At 44.2% G+C, this 16,031-nt stretch overlaps 1 protein-coding gene across 2 annotated transcripts in view; it reads right to left on the bottom strand.

The window, feature by feature from the left end:
• Positions 1-902: 902 nt before the first annotated feature.
• The window catches only part of nrbf2b (nuclear receptor binding factor 2b), a 38,720-nt gene continuing 23,591 nt past the window's right edge, over positions 903-16,031 (bottom strand). For both annotated transcript variants that reach the window (XM_068002610.1, XM_068002611.1), the window contains 3 exons: positions 15,939-16,023; positions 5,892-5,932; positions 903-2,139 (listed from right to left, as the gene is read on the bottom strand). In XM_068002610.1, coding sequence (XP_067858711.1) covers positions 1,402-2,139; positions 5,892-5,932; positions 15,939-16,023 — 864 coding nt within the window. In that variant the 3' untranslated portion in view covers positions 903-1,401. The remainder of the gene's footprint in view (positions 2,140-5,891; positions 5,933-15,938; positions 16,024-16,031) is intronic.

Genomic DNA, 16,031 nt, shown 5'->3' with positions numbered 1-16,031 from the left:
CGCAGCGAGTTGTAATGATCTGGAAAGAACTGCCTGAAAGGGCGGTGGAAGCAGGTTAAATAATAACTTTCAAAAGGGAATTGGATAAATACTTGAAGGAAAAAAAATTACAGGGCTATGGGGAAAGAGCAGGGGAATAGGATTAATTGGATCGCTCTTTCAAAGAGCCGGCACAGGCAGGATGGGCTGAATGGCCTCTTCCTGTGCTGTGCCTACCATACTGATAATATGTAAATAGGCATCTAGAGAGTAGGTAGGGGCAGAAGTGAAGCAGATAGGAGATCTGGTGCCAAACTATTTTGCTACAACCCTGGCCAAGATTAATAACCCTGTAGGCTTTGTCAAGTCAGAACAGGGACTTAAGCCTTGGGCTCCCTACGATAAGAGTGAAGCAGCAGAAAACAAGTCCTAATACTGTACTCGAAACCAGACATCACAGTTGCTGCATCAGTTATTTTAATGGCAATTCACATGTGTGATGCTCTGGCACAGTTTCTTTCAAGTTTGAGGAAAGATTGATTTCTACTGATAAAGCACCTCGTCATGTCTCGCTGAAACACTTCACATGTGATGAATTATTTTGAAGCCATTCAGGATCCCATAAACAGCAATGAAATTAATGACCGGTTAGTTGAGCTGCTTTTTTTGGTGCTGGTGGGTGAGGGAAAAATACAGGTCACTGCACCAAAAGTCTTCTTCAAACAGTGCCGTAATATCTGTAACATCCACCTAGTTCAGGGGCAGACAGACAGTGCCTCTGACATAAAGAACCCCTCAGTACTGTCGGCCTTATGGGCTCAAGTGGGGCTTGAATCTCTGACCTTCTGACAGAGGTGAAGTGTGCTACCAAATGAGCGACAATGGCACTTAAAGCAGAAACAAAATAGTTGTGTAAAATCAAATTGCAAGGATTGTATTTTTTATTATTATTCAATCTGCAAATCAAATACCGACACTAATTTTTTCATTCATGCAGCAACAAAAAAGTTACAATTCATCTTTAGACAATTCATATCACACAGAGTAATTTGTTTAGACTGAAAGAAAACAATAAAAAAGGTATACAATGATGCACCCCAATTACTGTAATGTAAACTGATCGTTCAGAAGTAAAGTTGTTGATTTGGTTCCCTCTTCATACAGTAGAAATACATGTAATGTTCCTGATTGGCTTTGAAATTTGCATCACATTAAGAGTTTGTTGAGTGGCACAGACTGATTCATGGAGGCGAATACCCGAATGTAAACAGTGCCCCAGTCCATCTGGATTAGAAAATCATACGGATCGTACATACGATCATCTGGCACTCGTGTCGTACGTACAACAGGAACATTAACTGCAATTATGAGGCACTGTACCAATTATTTGTTAACAAACTTTTTTTTTTGCAAGTATGCTCCCTATAGTTTGTCCTTTGAGGTTTCCTTTTGGTTGTCCAATAGTCCTTTCAGATTACACACAACCTCCTCGGGAAGTTCTAAAAGGGGGAGATCATCTAATGAAATGTCCTGAGCTGGCATTTCTAAAGGAGGAAGGTTGGGTATTGGAATGTCTTTAGCTTTCCCAGCATTGGAGGCGTTATCGGGCCGTTGATTCATGCACCATAACTCCGACTTCACAAAGTCTGAATCCACGTCCAATTCCTTCTCCAACGGGGATTTCCTAAGTCTCGCATTCTCTGCCTTCAGCTGCTTATTCTCCTTCTTTAGCCTCTCATTCTCAGCTATAAGCAGATCAACGAGTCTTTTCAGTTCAGAGATTTTCATCTCTTGTTCCTCGATCCTTGTCTTGTCATCTTTAGGAGCTTTACTCACTGTGCAGCTCTTCGAAGGAACTTGCCTCTTCTCTAACAGAAAGAGGAGTGTATCCGGTTCCCGATCACAGGAATTCCGAATTTGCCTCAGATATTTCTCCTGGTTAAGGCTACTCATTTCCGTACTTGTGGAAAGTGTCTTCTGAGCATCAGATTCATCAGAGGACGGTTTCATAGATAACTGGGGATCGGCCTCCCTGTCTGCTGCGGTTGTGTGTATGTGAGCCCTCAGCTTCTCTTCTCTCTTAGCTCTCTTCCATCTCTCCTGAATTAGAAGTTGATGTTTGATATGACTGTCCCTCTGCAGCTCCAATGATAATAAAGCCTGTACATTCAGAACACAGTAATTCATTAGCGGGGGAAAAAAGTCTCAACATAATTAACATTTCAGTAAAGAATGCAACAGAGATGTGACCTTGGACTCTAGGTTAGGAGTGCTACTGCTCCCAATCACCTGCTCTAGTTGGATGAGTTCCAGCAGTTCCCAGCTGCAACATCATAGGAAACTGGACAGGAAACACAGACATATCTCGTGCTCATTTGTCATGGCTCCTGATAGCTGATCACAGGACAGAATGCAGTGTGACCAATGATAAATCCACATCCAATCTGGATGGAGAAGTCGGGGGTGTGAGAAAACTCTGCTCCCAGGGGCCAAACCTACATTCTTACTGAGACAGTATTCCTAACAGCACACAGGTGCAAAATGCAGTGCCAGGGTGGTAGATGTCAAACAGCACATTCAAAAACTGATAAACATTAACAAAGGCCCAAGATCAGGTCTCACACACACTTTTTTGTTGAGAAATAGTTCAGTCTTTGCCAAGTTGGAGGTGGGGGGAGGATATTGTCATATTTTAGGATTGTTTAACCATTATCCACGGAAACTATTTAGGTACGAGTTATTTTAAAATGTGTTTTCAGTTAAAGTTTGCTTTAAATGCTCAGGACAGCCTATGTTAGGCTGTGAACACAAAGTCAGGAGGCTAATGTGCCAATTAGGAGTAGTTTACCCAGGAATCAAACACTAAGCAATTTGGTGGTTTGTCTCTAAGAAATATACAATTTGTGCCCATTGTATTGGGATGATTTTGATCGCTTCCTGACTATTTGGAGTCAGGAATAAAGCTGAAGGCAGACACCAAGGAAGGTAGCCTGCTGCACAATCAGGCAGCAAAAGATCAGTGAAAATGGCTCTGCCCCAGGACTGTAGGATAGAACGAAGGGAGTCCATTCTGTTTAAATTAAGGAAGGTGACTCACCAGAGTATTCACATCATGTGTTCCTTATTTTGCGCCATGATGTGAATACAAGTTGTACCAATTGAACTACGTGACTCTGATCTTACCCATTGTTCTGTACCTGTCACCTTACTGTGGAATAAAGCTGCTTACGACTCGAATCAAACATTGCCTCATCTAATTTTAAACTCAGTCCTCCTTTGGTGAGATTGAACAAACATAGGTGCAAAAGACACGAGTATCCGCTCCAGATGGGAAGGGAGCTTTATTGGTACTGCTCGAGTCACACTACTGTACGAGTAGATACAGGGCGGTGGGAGACAACTCCCTCGTCATTAAGGCACTCAGACAACCCACGGGAACAACTAATGCCCGTGAACCCACGAACGCATCTATGGCAGACCCGAATTAGTCACAACAATATTTCAAATGCCCACTGTTGGCACAAGTTTGAATGTCAGATTTGAGGAATTAACATAAGGAACATCCTAGGGCAAATGGCAGATGTGTTATTTATAAGTTTGTTTCTAAATAAAAATGTTAATTCCACCTGCTTGGAGGGGAAGGAACAAAATCCATTCTAGGATCCAGTAGACTAGAGGAGCTAGAACTACTTCATGGATTTTGCCACTACCGTCTAGGCAGAAACTACAGATATCACCAGCAGGGAACTGCCTCTCAAAGTATTGAAATAAGTTGCAATTTAAAAACCAGGGAGATCCCGAGTAGCGACCTGTGTTTCCCTGAACATATTTATAACAAAAACAGAGTTCCTGTCCTGTGTCAAATACAAGATGTTTTTGTGTTCATTTCATACAATGTTTTTCAATATCTAAAGCTAAGATGGATGCTGTTGTTCCTTACCAAATTTCAAAATGAAGCACTGAGTCAGGCTGTCTGTGGGGAATCAGGCCAAGTAGTTTGATCTGGAAATTTGGCAAACTAGGGGATTTCATCAAGGAGAAATGTGTATTAATCCCTTGGCATATGTGGGGCCTAGATGGTGTGTTATGCAATAGTGCTTTCATAGAACATCTTTAATATTTGATAGTACTGCACTTGGAAACCTAGAAATTGTATAAGGGTTGTGGTGCTCCCTGTAATCTCCAGCTCTTACCAGAGATCTGCACCCCATGGATTAGAAATTCAGGTAGAACTTTGCGTCATGAAAGTCTACAGAGTTTCATCCAAATGTTCTGTCGCTGGTCAATCTGTGTCAGACTGATTGTCTTTAATTGTTTTAAGTACTGTAACTTGTGGGGTTACTGCTTGCCTGTATTGTTCTAGCTATAAATAAACCTATTAGTTTTAGCCTGAGCACTCTGGTCTGACAGCGTGGTATTTAGTGCCTTTTGGAGAAGGCAGGAGAAGGTGATCATCCCACATGATCTCTGACACACTATACCAGAACTAAGGGCAATTGTTATCCTAGGACTCACACATACAAGATTCAAAGGAGACTCTTCTGGTTCACTGTGTTTTTGCTGTGAGCACAATGCCCTCTGGAGCCACAGGGAAATAGTTTCACTATAATGGAAAATTAAAGCTCAAGAACAATAATCATAGAGCCATTAATGGTTTGGTTTTCTGGGACACAAGACTAGTTTCACTGCTTCAATGTGGATTGCTCTCCAAGTGGTCAGAATTCCAAAGTACCAAAACGTTAACATTTTAAAAATGTGAGGAAAGAAGTCAGATGCACATTGTCGTCAAAAATACCATTACTTCAAACGGGTAACTAAAGATATCATTGTGCAGGACAGCGAAGCACTATCCCAGCATGCACCATTCGTGCCCAATGGGAATCGATAACTATAATTCTCAGGCTCAAGGCCAACACTCCACAGAACTTTGCAAGAAGTCCGTGGGGTAGAAATTGGTCATCTTTGGACGATTTTCAGGCGTCTGCCCAAAACAGGTGTTAGCCCCATTGCATATACTAACAAGGGGCCCAATCCTTGTTTTAGGGCCACCTCAGGGAAATTGGACTGCCCACCGGGCCCGCTTTGCTCAGGTTTTCCAGTTGTAAATTGCAGCCTAGCCAGAGGCCGCCACCAAGAAAGATCAATTTGATTTAAAAAAAAATTCATGTGGAGCAAGGAGGAGTGCTCCTCTTGGCTCCACAGCACTCTTTGGGGGGGGGGGGGGCACAATCAGCCCCCCCCCCTCCCGCTGCCCTTCCCCCCTCCGCACTTACCTGAGGTCCGCTGTCAGCGAGACAAGTGGCCCAAAATTCATTTTCTGAAAAGGGTGTGCTGCCTGTGGAGGCATAATTGGCTCCAGCAGCTCGCCAAACTTACTGAAACCAGACCCAATTTCGGGCCGGCCTCGCGCCTCCGGGTTGGGGTGCATGTGCCTGTGCAGCACCGATGCTGGGCCCAAAAACGGGTGCAGACTAATTTCCACCCCTGGGACTCTGAACAAGTTGACAAGTGTGGAATCCTCAAGAGAATTACTCGGGTGATTGATACCCATGTGTGACTCAATTATGATTTGCAAATCAATTTAATGAAATACAATCATTTAATTCTTAGGACATTACTTGCATCGGGTCTTTCCTTTCAACACACCATGGGGAATTGTACTCCCGCCAATGCCACTAGTTACAGGAGAGGAGAAGAGAGACCAGAACTGGGAAAAGAAATATCAACCCAGAATTCAAGTATCCTCTAAACAGCAGAGAGGCAGCATATCAGAACACTACAATATACACAATACTACTGGAGCATACAGGGCGGGCAGTGTTGATCAAGAAGTAGTTACTTCCCTAGATTCAGTGCTGAACTACGTAACCAAGCCTTGGAGAACGGTTCATGTTTCCTTACTCAATGCGTACCTGTTCTGACTGAGTTAGTTTCATGGCTTCTCCAAGGTGATCTGTATAAAAAGAAGAAACCCAATGTCAGTGGATCATGCATGGCATGCCTTTATCAAGTGACAATCTGACCACACTTCATAAATACAGCCAAACTATAGACAAACATAACAAAAGTACAGGGATTAACAGATAACAGTAAGGTTGTGTAATGCAGAGTTCATGCCATTCAAAGAGAACCTTTCTAACTCATTCCTGAATTGAACAATGAATGATGGCTTAGAGTATATTAGTTTGTTGGCCAATAAAAAAAATCGCTGACTAGCCACAGTTGAGGCTAAGGCGACACCGTTTTAACCACATGCACTAGTTTTAGAAAACATCTTTCACACAATACAGGTAAATGTACTTCATAGGTGTATATTTACTTAACAAACACCTGACACCAGTGACCAAGGAAGTAAAACTCTTGATCAATAAAAACACTCACACTCTGGTTTTCATCTCACCATTTTACCAACAATCGCACAAAAAGTTTAAAGTTCACATGCATACAACATACAAATGAATATTGAGATCACGAGCCCAACGATATCTATTGCACTTTTTCTTTACTAATTAGAAATGCAATTAGCCACATCTGGATTCCCAGTTAGTCACATGTGGCTGGCTGTTGGCTAATGCTGGTATATTACAAGGGTCGCAGAGTAAGCCACGAACCAATAATGTGCTGCTAAAGTGGTTCGTAAATGTCACTTCAACCCAAGGTTATGTTTTCCAGATTGAACACAACTCTAAATGTTTTCGATAGGCACTTTTGTTAAACAGTTTAGACTGTGAATTAGAGCTCATATCTTTAGTTACTGCAATTTTTTGACACAGCTCTTTTGAAATGTGAACAGGAGAAACAGAACAAAGGGGTCGCTAGACATGAATGGAAGGTTTTATGGAGAAGTGCAGCATTTTAACAGTGGTAACATTATGTACATGATCTTTCTCAGTTGTGAAATAAACAGAGTTCCACAGATCATCATTTTTAACCTCCTTTCCATATATGCAGGAGTTTAAAGAAAACCATTGATTATACAAGAATTCCCCCTCACTGGAGGTGAAAACCCCCATCTGTAATCTCCTGATAACTCTACGTTCCTCCAACTCTGGCCTCTTGTGCATCTCCCACTTCCTTTGCCCCACCTTTAGCTGCCGTGCCTTCAACTGCCTGGGCCCTAAGCTCCAGAATTCACTCCCTAAACCACTTCACCCCTCTCTCAAGATGCTGCTTAAAACCTACCTTTTCGACCAAGTTTTTGGTCACCTGTCTTAACATCCCCTTCTTTGGCTTGGTGTCAATTTTTTGTCTGATAACGCTCCTTGGGACATTTTACTACGTTAAAGCCGCTATATAAATGCAGGTTGCTTTTGTTGCAAATCTCTGCCCAGTTAGCTGACCTGCTGAAGCAGTGTAATTGGCCTCAGCAACCCTGGGCTAGGAAAAGGGACAGACATGAGGCGCTGTGGGCCATCAGCAGCAGCAGAATTGTATTCGAGCACAATCTGTAACCTCATGGCCCGGCATATTCCTCACTCTACCATTACCAACAAGCCAGGGGATCAACCCTGGTTCAATGAGGAGTGTAGAAGAGCATGCCAGGAGCAGCACCAGGCATACCTAAAAATGAGGTGCCAACCTGGTGAAGCTACAACTCAGGACTACATGCATGCTAAAGAGCAGAAGCAACATGCTATAGACAGAGCTAAGCGATTCCACAACCAACGGATCAGATCACGTGAGTGCAAAAAACAAGGCTGAAGCGTTTGCAACCATCTTCAGCCAGAAGTGCCGAGTGGATGATCCATCTCGGCCTCCTCCCGATATCCACACCATCACAGAAGCCAGTCTTCAGCCAATTCAATTCACTCCACGTGATATCAAGAAATGGCCGAGTGCGCTGGATACAGCAAAGGCTATGGGGCCCGACAACATCCCGGCTGTAGTGCTTAAGACTTGTGCTCCAGAACTAGCTGCGCCTCCAGCCAAGCTGTTCCAGTACAGCTACAACACTGGCATCCACCCGACAATGTGGAAAATTGCCCAGGTATGTCCTGTCCACAAAAAGCAGGAGAAATCCAATCCAGCCAATTACCGCCCCATTAGCCTACTCTCAATCAGCAAAGTGATGGAAAGTGTCGTCGACAGTGCTATCAAGCGGCACTTACTCACCAATAATCTGCTCACTGATGCTCAATTTGGGTTCCGCCAGGACCACTCGGCTCCAGACCTCATTACAGCCTTGGTCCAAACATGGACAAAAGAGCTGAATTCCAGAGGTGAGGTGAGAGTGACTGCCCTTGACATCAAGGCAGCCTTTGACCGAGTGTGGCACCAAAGAGCCCTAATAAAATTGAAGTCAATGGGAATCAGGGGGAAAACTCTCCAGTGGCTGGAATTATACCTAGCACAAAGGAAGATGGTAGTGGTTGTTGGAGGCCAATCATCTCAGCCCCAGGACATTGCTGTAGGAGTTCCTCAAGGCAGTGTCCTAGGCCCAACCATCTTCAGCTGCTTCATCAATGACATTCCCTCCATCATAAGGTCAGAAATAGGGATGTTCGCTGATGATTGCACAGTGTTCAGTTCCATTCGCAACTCCTAAGATAATGAAGCAGTCCGAGCCCGCATGCAGCAAGACCTGGACAACATCCAGGCTTGGGCTCATAAGTGGCAAGTAACATTCACGCCAGACAAGTGCCAGGCAATGACCATCTCCAACAAGAGAGAGTCTAACCACCTCCCCTTGACAATCAACGGCATTACCATTGCCGAATCCCCCACCATCAACATCCTGGGGGTCACCATTGACCAGAAACTTAACTGGACCAGCCATATAAATACTGTGGCTACAAGAGCAGGTCAGAGGCTGGGTATTCTTTGGCAAGTGATTCACCTCCTGAGTCCCCAAAGCCTTTCCACCATCTACAAGGCACAAGTCAGGAGTGTGATGGAATACTTTCCACTTGCCTGGATGAGTGCAGCTCCAACAACACTCAAGAAGCTCGACACCATCCAGGACAAAGCAGCCCACTTGATTGGCACCCCATCCACCACCCTAAACATTCACTCCCTTCACCACCGGCGCACAGTGGCTGCAGTGTGTACCATCCACAGGATGCAGTGCAGCAACTCGCCAAGGCTTCTTCGACAGCACCTCCCAAACCCGCGACCTCTACCACCTAGAAGGACAAGAGCAGCAGGTACATGGGAACACCACCACCTGCACGTTCCCCTCCAAGTCACACACCATCCCGACTGGGAAATATATCACCGTTCCTTCATCGTTGCTGGGTCAAAATCCTGGAACTCCCTTCCCAACAGCACTGTGGGAGAACCTTCACCACACGGATTGCAGCGGTTCAAGGCGGCGGCTCACCACCACCTTCTCAAGGGCAATTCGGGATGGGCAATAAATGCCGGCCTCGCCAGCGACGCCCACATCCCATGAACGAATAAAAAAAAAATAACACTGATCTGGGTTCACCAGCCTGCTAGAAGTACATGCATGTACATGATTGGGCCCAACTATGGCAGCTCCCACTGGTCAATGGCTGACTAACAGACATAAGAAAACAGACGGGCTGGGGGAAGAGAGGAGAAAGGTCAGGAGAGCGATAGTGATAGGGGATTCTATAGTTAGGCGTTTCAGCGGCCGCAGAACATTCTGGAGGGGGAGGGTGAACAGCCAGAGATCATGGTCCACATCGGTAACAACGACATGGGTAGAAAGAGGGATGAGATCCTGCAGGCAGATTTTAAGGAGTTAGGAAAGAGATTAATAAGCAGGACCTCAAAAGGTAGTAATCTCCAGATTACTCCCGGTGCCACGTGCTAGCAAGTATAGAAATAGGAGGATACAGCAGATGAATGCATGGCTGGCGAGATGGTGCAGGAGGGAGGGCTTTAGATTCCTCGGGCATTGGGACCTGTTCTGGGGGAGGTGGGGCCTGTACAGGCCGGACGGGTTGCCCCTCAATGGAGCCGGGACCAATATCGTACCGGGGAGGGGTTTAAACTAACTTGGCAGGGGGATGGGGACCCAAATGTAGAAGGGAGAGCAGAGCTGAAAATGGAAGGCAGAAAATTAGGAAGTGAGTTTGGAAGGCAGAGGAAACACAGGTTAGAGACTAGAAAACAAAGGAGTTTGGCAGTGCTTAATGGTATATACCTCAATGCAAGGAGTCTAGTGAATAAGGCAGATGAGCTGAGGGCACAGATAGACACGTGGAAGTATGATATCTAAGCCATATTTCAGTAATAGCTATAAGGGCAGGAATGGCACCTCAATGTTCCTGGTTGTAGGGTTTTCAGTGGAGATAGAGAGGGGGATAAAAATGGAGGGTGGCAATATTGGTTAAAGAAACAATTACGGATGTGAGGAGGGACGATATGTTAGAAGGATCATCAATTGAGGCCATATGGGATCAGCTGAAGAACAAAAAAGGGGCAGTCACACTACTGGGAGTGTACTATAGACTCCCAAACAGCCAGAGGGAGATAGAAGAGCAAATATGTAGGCAAATTTCTAAGAAGTGTAAAAACAAGAGGGCAGTAATAGTAGGGGATTTCAACTACCCTAATATTAACTGGGATACAATCAGTGCAAAAGGTATAGAGGGCACAGAATTCTTAAACTGCATTCAGGAGAATTTTTTTTAGCCAGTACATAGCAAGCCCAACAAGAGTGGGGGCAGTTCTGGATTTAGTTTTAGGGAATGAAGCAGGGCAGGTGGAAGGAGTATCAGTGGGAGAGCATTTTGGTGATAGTGATCATAATTCAGTTGGATTTAGCATAGTTATAGAAAAGGGCAAAGATAGAACAGGAGTAAAAGTTCTAAATTGGGGAAAGGCCAATTTTACTAAGCTGAGAAGTGATTTAGCAAAAATGGACTGGAAACAGCTACTTGAAGGTAAATCAGTGTCAGAGCAGTGGGAGGCATTCAAGGGGTTCAGAGTAAACATGTTCCCACAAGGAAAAAGGGTGGGACTGCCAAATCTAGAGCCCCCTGGATGACAAGCAGCATACAGGGTAAGATGAGGCAAAAAAGGAAAGCTTATGTCAGACACCGAGCTCAATACTACAGAAAGCCTAGAGCAGTATAGAAAGTGCAGGGGTGAAATTAAAAATGAAATTAGGAAAGCAAAGAGGGGGCATGAAAAAATACTGGCAAGTAAAATTAAGGAAAACCCAAAAATGTTTTATAAATATATAAAGAGCAAGAGGATAACTAAGGAAAGAGTAGGGCCTATTGGAGACAAAAAAGGGAACCTGTGTGTGGAGGCGGAAGATGTGGGTATGGTTCTTAATGAATATTTTGCATCTGTCTTTACAAAAGAGGGGGACAATGCAGAGGTTGTAGTTCAGGAGGAGCAGTGTGTAATTGGATGGGATAAACATAGTAAGAGAGGAAGTATTTAGGCGTTTAGCATCTTTGAAAGTAGATAAATTGCCAGGCCCAGATGAAATGTATCCCAGGCTGTTAAAAGAAGCAAGGGAGGAAATAGTGGAGGCTCTAACCACCATTTTCTGATCCTCCCTGGCTGTAGGTGTGGTGCCGGAAGATTGGAGGACTGCTAACATTGTACCATTGTTCAAAAAGGGAGAAAGGGGTAGATCGAGTAATTATAGGCAAGTCAGTTTAACCTCGGTGGTGGGCAAATTACTGGAATCAATTCTGAGGGATAGTATAAACCGTCAAGTAAAAGCCCATGGGATCCAAGGGAAAGTGGTAAGTTGGATCCAAAATTGGCTCAGTGGCAGTAAACAGAAGGTAATGGTTGATGGGTGTTTTTGCGTCTGGAAGGCTCAGTAAGAGGTCCCTTGCTTGTGGTGATATATATTAATGATTTAGACTTAAAATGTAAGGGGCTTGATCAAGAAGTTTGCAGATGATACAAAAATTGGCCGTATGGTTGATAGTGAGGAAGAAAGCTGTAGACTGCAGGAAGATATCAATGGACTGGTCAGGTGGGCAGAAAAGTGGCAAATGGAATTCAATCCACAGAAGTGTGAGGTAATGCAATTGGGGAGGGCAAACAAGGCAAGGGAATACACAATAAATAGGAGGACACTGGTGTAGAGGAACAAAGGGACCTAGGAGTGCATGTCCACAAATCCCTGAAGGTAGCAGGACAGGTAGATAAGGTGGTTAAAAAGGCATACGGAATACTTACATTCTATGCCTCGGCTAGTAAAGGAAAGTGCAGGGAGGTCATGCTATAACTGTATAAAACATTGGTTAGGCTACAATTTGAGTACTGCGTACAGTTCTGGTCATCACATTACAGGAAAGATGTGATTGCACTAGAGAGGGTACAGAGGAGATTTACGAGAATGTTGCCAGGGCTGAAGAATTTTAGTTATGAGAAAAGATTGGACAGGCTGGGGTTGTTTTCTTTGGAACAAAGGAGACGGAGAGGAGATTTAATTAAGGTATATAAAATTATGATGGGACTAGATAGAATGGATAGGGAGGACCTATTTACCTTAGCAGAGAGGGCAATAACCAGGGGGCATAGATTTAAAGTAATTGGTAGAAGGATTAGGGGGGAGCTAAGGTGAAATTTTTTCACCAAGAGGGTGGTGGGGGTCTGGAACTCACTGCCTAAAAGGGAGGTAGAGGCAGAAACCCTCAACTCATTTAAAAAGAACTTGGATGTGCACTTGAAGTGCTGTAACCTATAGGGCTATGGACCAAGAGCTGGAAAGTGGGTTTAAGCTGGACAGCTCTTTTTCGGCCGGCATGGACACAATGGGCCGAATGGCCTCCTTCTGTGCCGTAACTTTCTATGATTTTATAAATTTGATAAGAGTTTTTTTTGAGGAAGTCACTAAGATAGTGGATGAGGGAAATCTGGTAGACATTGTCTACTACCTGGACTTTCAGAAAGCCTTTGATAAGGTACCTCACACTAGGATATTTCACATTGCCGGCTGGTGTAGTGGGTGCTGACTCTCTGCATGCCTTCGAGGGAGAGCTGGACAGTTCCTGACTGGGGCAGAGATCACATCATAGAGAAGGTAAGTGTCTTTATAGATAATACTTGGTCCATATGATCTCCTGGACTGGTTTTGATCACTTGAGGGGGTTGGAGGGGAATTTTCCAGAGTATTTTTTTTCCCATATTGGCCTTGGGTTTCTCTTTTTTTTAACCTCTCCCAGGAGACATGGCTGCGGGGTTGGGGGGTAGTGTTTAGCCATGATGACCGGCTAAACACTACCCCCCAGCTGGTCTTTTCTTGCCAGTCAATTTTGTATGTTCGTTTATAGAAATACAAGTTGTTAATCGTTTGAATTTTATCATCAGAGTCATTAGATGCACAAGCTTTTGACAATATTTCACTTTTTAAAGTAAATTTTCAAGCACAGAACAGCAGAACAAGCATGAACAACAGAAAGTACAACGGAATGTAGGAATATAAAGGACTGGGAAAGACCACAGAGATATAGCTGGCCAAGAAATATCATATCTCATCGCACCTCCCAAACTCCTATTAAATGTTTCTCCAGACACTGATCTGAGTCTCTCTCCAATTTCCTGATACAATCAGCTACCACCACCTCCCCTGCCAGTCCATTCCACACATTCACCTCCTTCTACATTAAGTAGTTCCACCTAAACTGTCTTCTAGGAAACATTCCGCTTTTAAATAAATTAAACTTGAACTTGGACTTGGGTGTACAGGGCACAATTTCAAAATTTGCGGATGACAGAAAACTTGGAAGAGTAGTGAACAGTGAGGAGGATAGTGATAGACTTCAAGAGGTCATAAACAGGCTGGTGGAATGGGCGGACACGTGGCAGATAAAATTTAATGCAGAGAAGTGCCAAGTGATACATTTTGGTAGGATGAGGAGGGGCAATATAAACTAAAGGGCACAATTCTAAAGGGGGTGCAGGAACAGAGAGGTCCGGGGGTGCATGTGCACATATCGTTGAAGGTGGCAGGGCAGGTTGAGAAAGCAGTTAAAAAAGCATATGGGATCCTGGGCTTTATAAATAGTGGCATAGAGTACAAAAGCAAGGAAGTTATGATGAACCTTTATAAAACACTAGTTTGGCTACAACTGGAGTACTGTGTCCAATTCTGGACGCTGCACTTTAGGAAGGATGTGAAGGCCTTAGTGAGGGTGCAGAAAAGATTTACTAGAATGGTTCCAGGGATGATGGACTTCAGTTATGTGGATAGACTGGAGAAGCTGGGTTTGTTCTCTTTAGAGCAGAGAAGGTTGAGAGGAGACTTAACAGAGGTGTTCAAAATCATGAGGAGTCTAGACAGAGTAGATGGAGAGAAACTGTTCCCATTGGCAGAAGGATCAAGAACTAGAGGACACAGATTTAAGATGATTGGCAAAAGAACCAACGGCGACATAAGGAAAAACTTTTTTTTATGCAGCTTAGGATCTGGAATGTACTGCCTGAGGGGGTGGTGGAGGCAGATTCAATCGCGGCTTTCAAAAAGGGAACTGGATAAGTATTTGAAGGGAAAAAATTTGCTGGGCTACGGGGAAAGAGCGGGGGAGTGGGACTAGCTGGATTGCTCTTGCAGAGAGCTGGCATGGGCCCTACGGGCCGAATGGCCTCCTTCTGTGCTGTAACCATTCTATGATTTTATCGCAAGTCGCTGATACCAACAGATCTTGGTGTTCAGATTTAGGATTTAGCCACCAATGAAGCAACAACTTGCATTTATACGGCACCTTTAACATAGCAGAATGTAGTAAAACGTCCCAATGCGCTTTACCGGAGCATTATTAGACAAAAATTGACACCAAGCCAAGGAGGAGATATTAGGACAGGTGACCAAAAGTTTGGTCAAAGAGGTAGGTTTTAAGGAGCGCCTTAAAGAAGATGAGCAAGGCGGAGAGGTGTAGGCAGGGAATTCCAGAGCTTGGGGCCTAGACAGCTGAATTTACGGCCACCAATGGTGGGCCGAAGGAAGTGGGGGATGCACAAGAGGCCAGAATTGGACGAATGCAGAGTTATTGGAAGGCTGTAGGGCTGGAAGAGGTTACAGAGATAGGGAGGGGCGAGGCCATGGAGGGAGTTGAACACAAGGATGAGAACAGCGCTAAGAACAGCCCTTTCCAAACTTCCAGGTTCACAAAATTCAAAGTAACAAACCAAATACATAAGCACAAGCAGAACTGGCTTCAAGGGCCTGACTGACAGGGGTTAAGGCTGCATGTGGCCTAGGGCCACACTTGCTCTATTTCTGCCAAGTTGTCACTTAGCTCTACAATAAAGTTTATTGTTGAACAGCAAGTATAATTTTTAGCTCTGTCACAGTCTCCCACGGTTGACTTCAGCACACAGGGCAGGTTGCTGACAGCAGGCATCTCTGAGCCTGGTGCCAATGTTGCTCTATGGTCAGCCAGCAGATGATGCCATCAATGCCTTTCCTGACAATTTCGCCTGCAGCTCAGTGCTGCATCGGTCAATCCAGTTAGGAAACAACAAATTTGCTATTTCCTTTAATAAGCATCGGTAAAATTTTATGATGCAAGTAACCAGAATAATTAAATAAAAATTATGGCCAGTAACCAGAGGACACAAATTTAAGATAATTAACAAAAAGAATAGACAGGAGATGAGAAAGAATTTTTTTTCAAGCAGTGAGTTGTTATGATCTGGAATGCACTGCCTGAAAGGGCGGTGGAGGCAGATTCAACAGTAACTTTCAAAAGGGAATTGAATATATACTTGAAAAGGAAAGATTTGCAGGGCTGTGAAGAAACAGGTGAGTGGGACTAATTCGATAGCTCTTTCAAGGAGCTGGCTGAATGGCTACTTTCTGTGCTGAGTGATTCTATGATTCCTTAGTGGAAGGAACTAGATTAAGAATGGCAGCCGAGTCTGCAATCTAAGCAGGTATCTCTAAACCACGGGCCGTGTAACATTTTCTAACTATTAAAGGTGCTATTTAAAGGCACAGTTCTAACGTACAAAAATGTCCCACGGTGCTTGACAGAGAAACTAAGTTTTGGTTTTATATGCTGAAAAGATTCACCAACCTGCAGCCTTCCCGTGACAATCAATTGCTTCAGCATACTTTCCTGCTGCTAGCATACGCTCCGCCTTTCTGCTCTGCTGGTGAGCCTGAAAGA

The sequence above is a fragment of the Heptranchias perlo genome, chromosome 21 (assembly GCF_035084215.1).
Source record: "Heptranchias perlo isolate sHepPer1 chromosome 21, sHepPer1.hap1, whole genome shotgun sequence".
NCBI lineage: Eukaryota > Metazoa > Chordata > Chondrichthyes > Hexanchiformes > Hexanchidae > Heptranchias > Heptranchias perlo.
The sequence above is the reverse complement of the archived record's forward strand: the minus strand, read 5'-3'. Positions and strand labels throughout refer to the sequence as shown.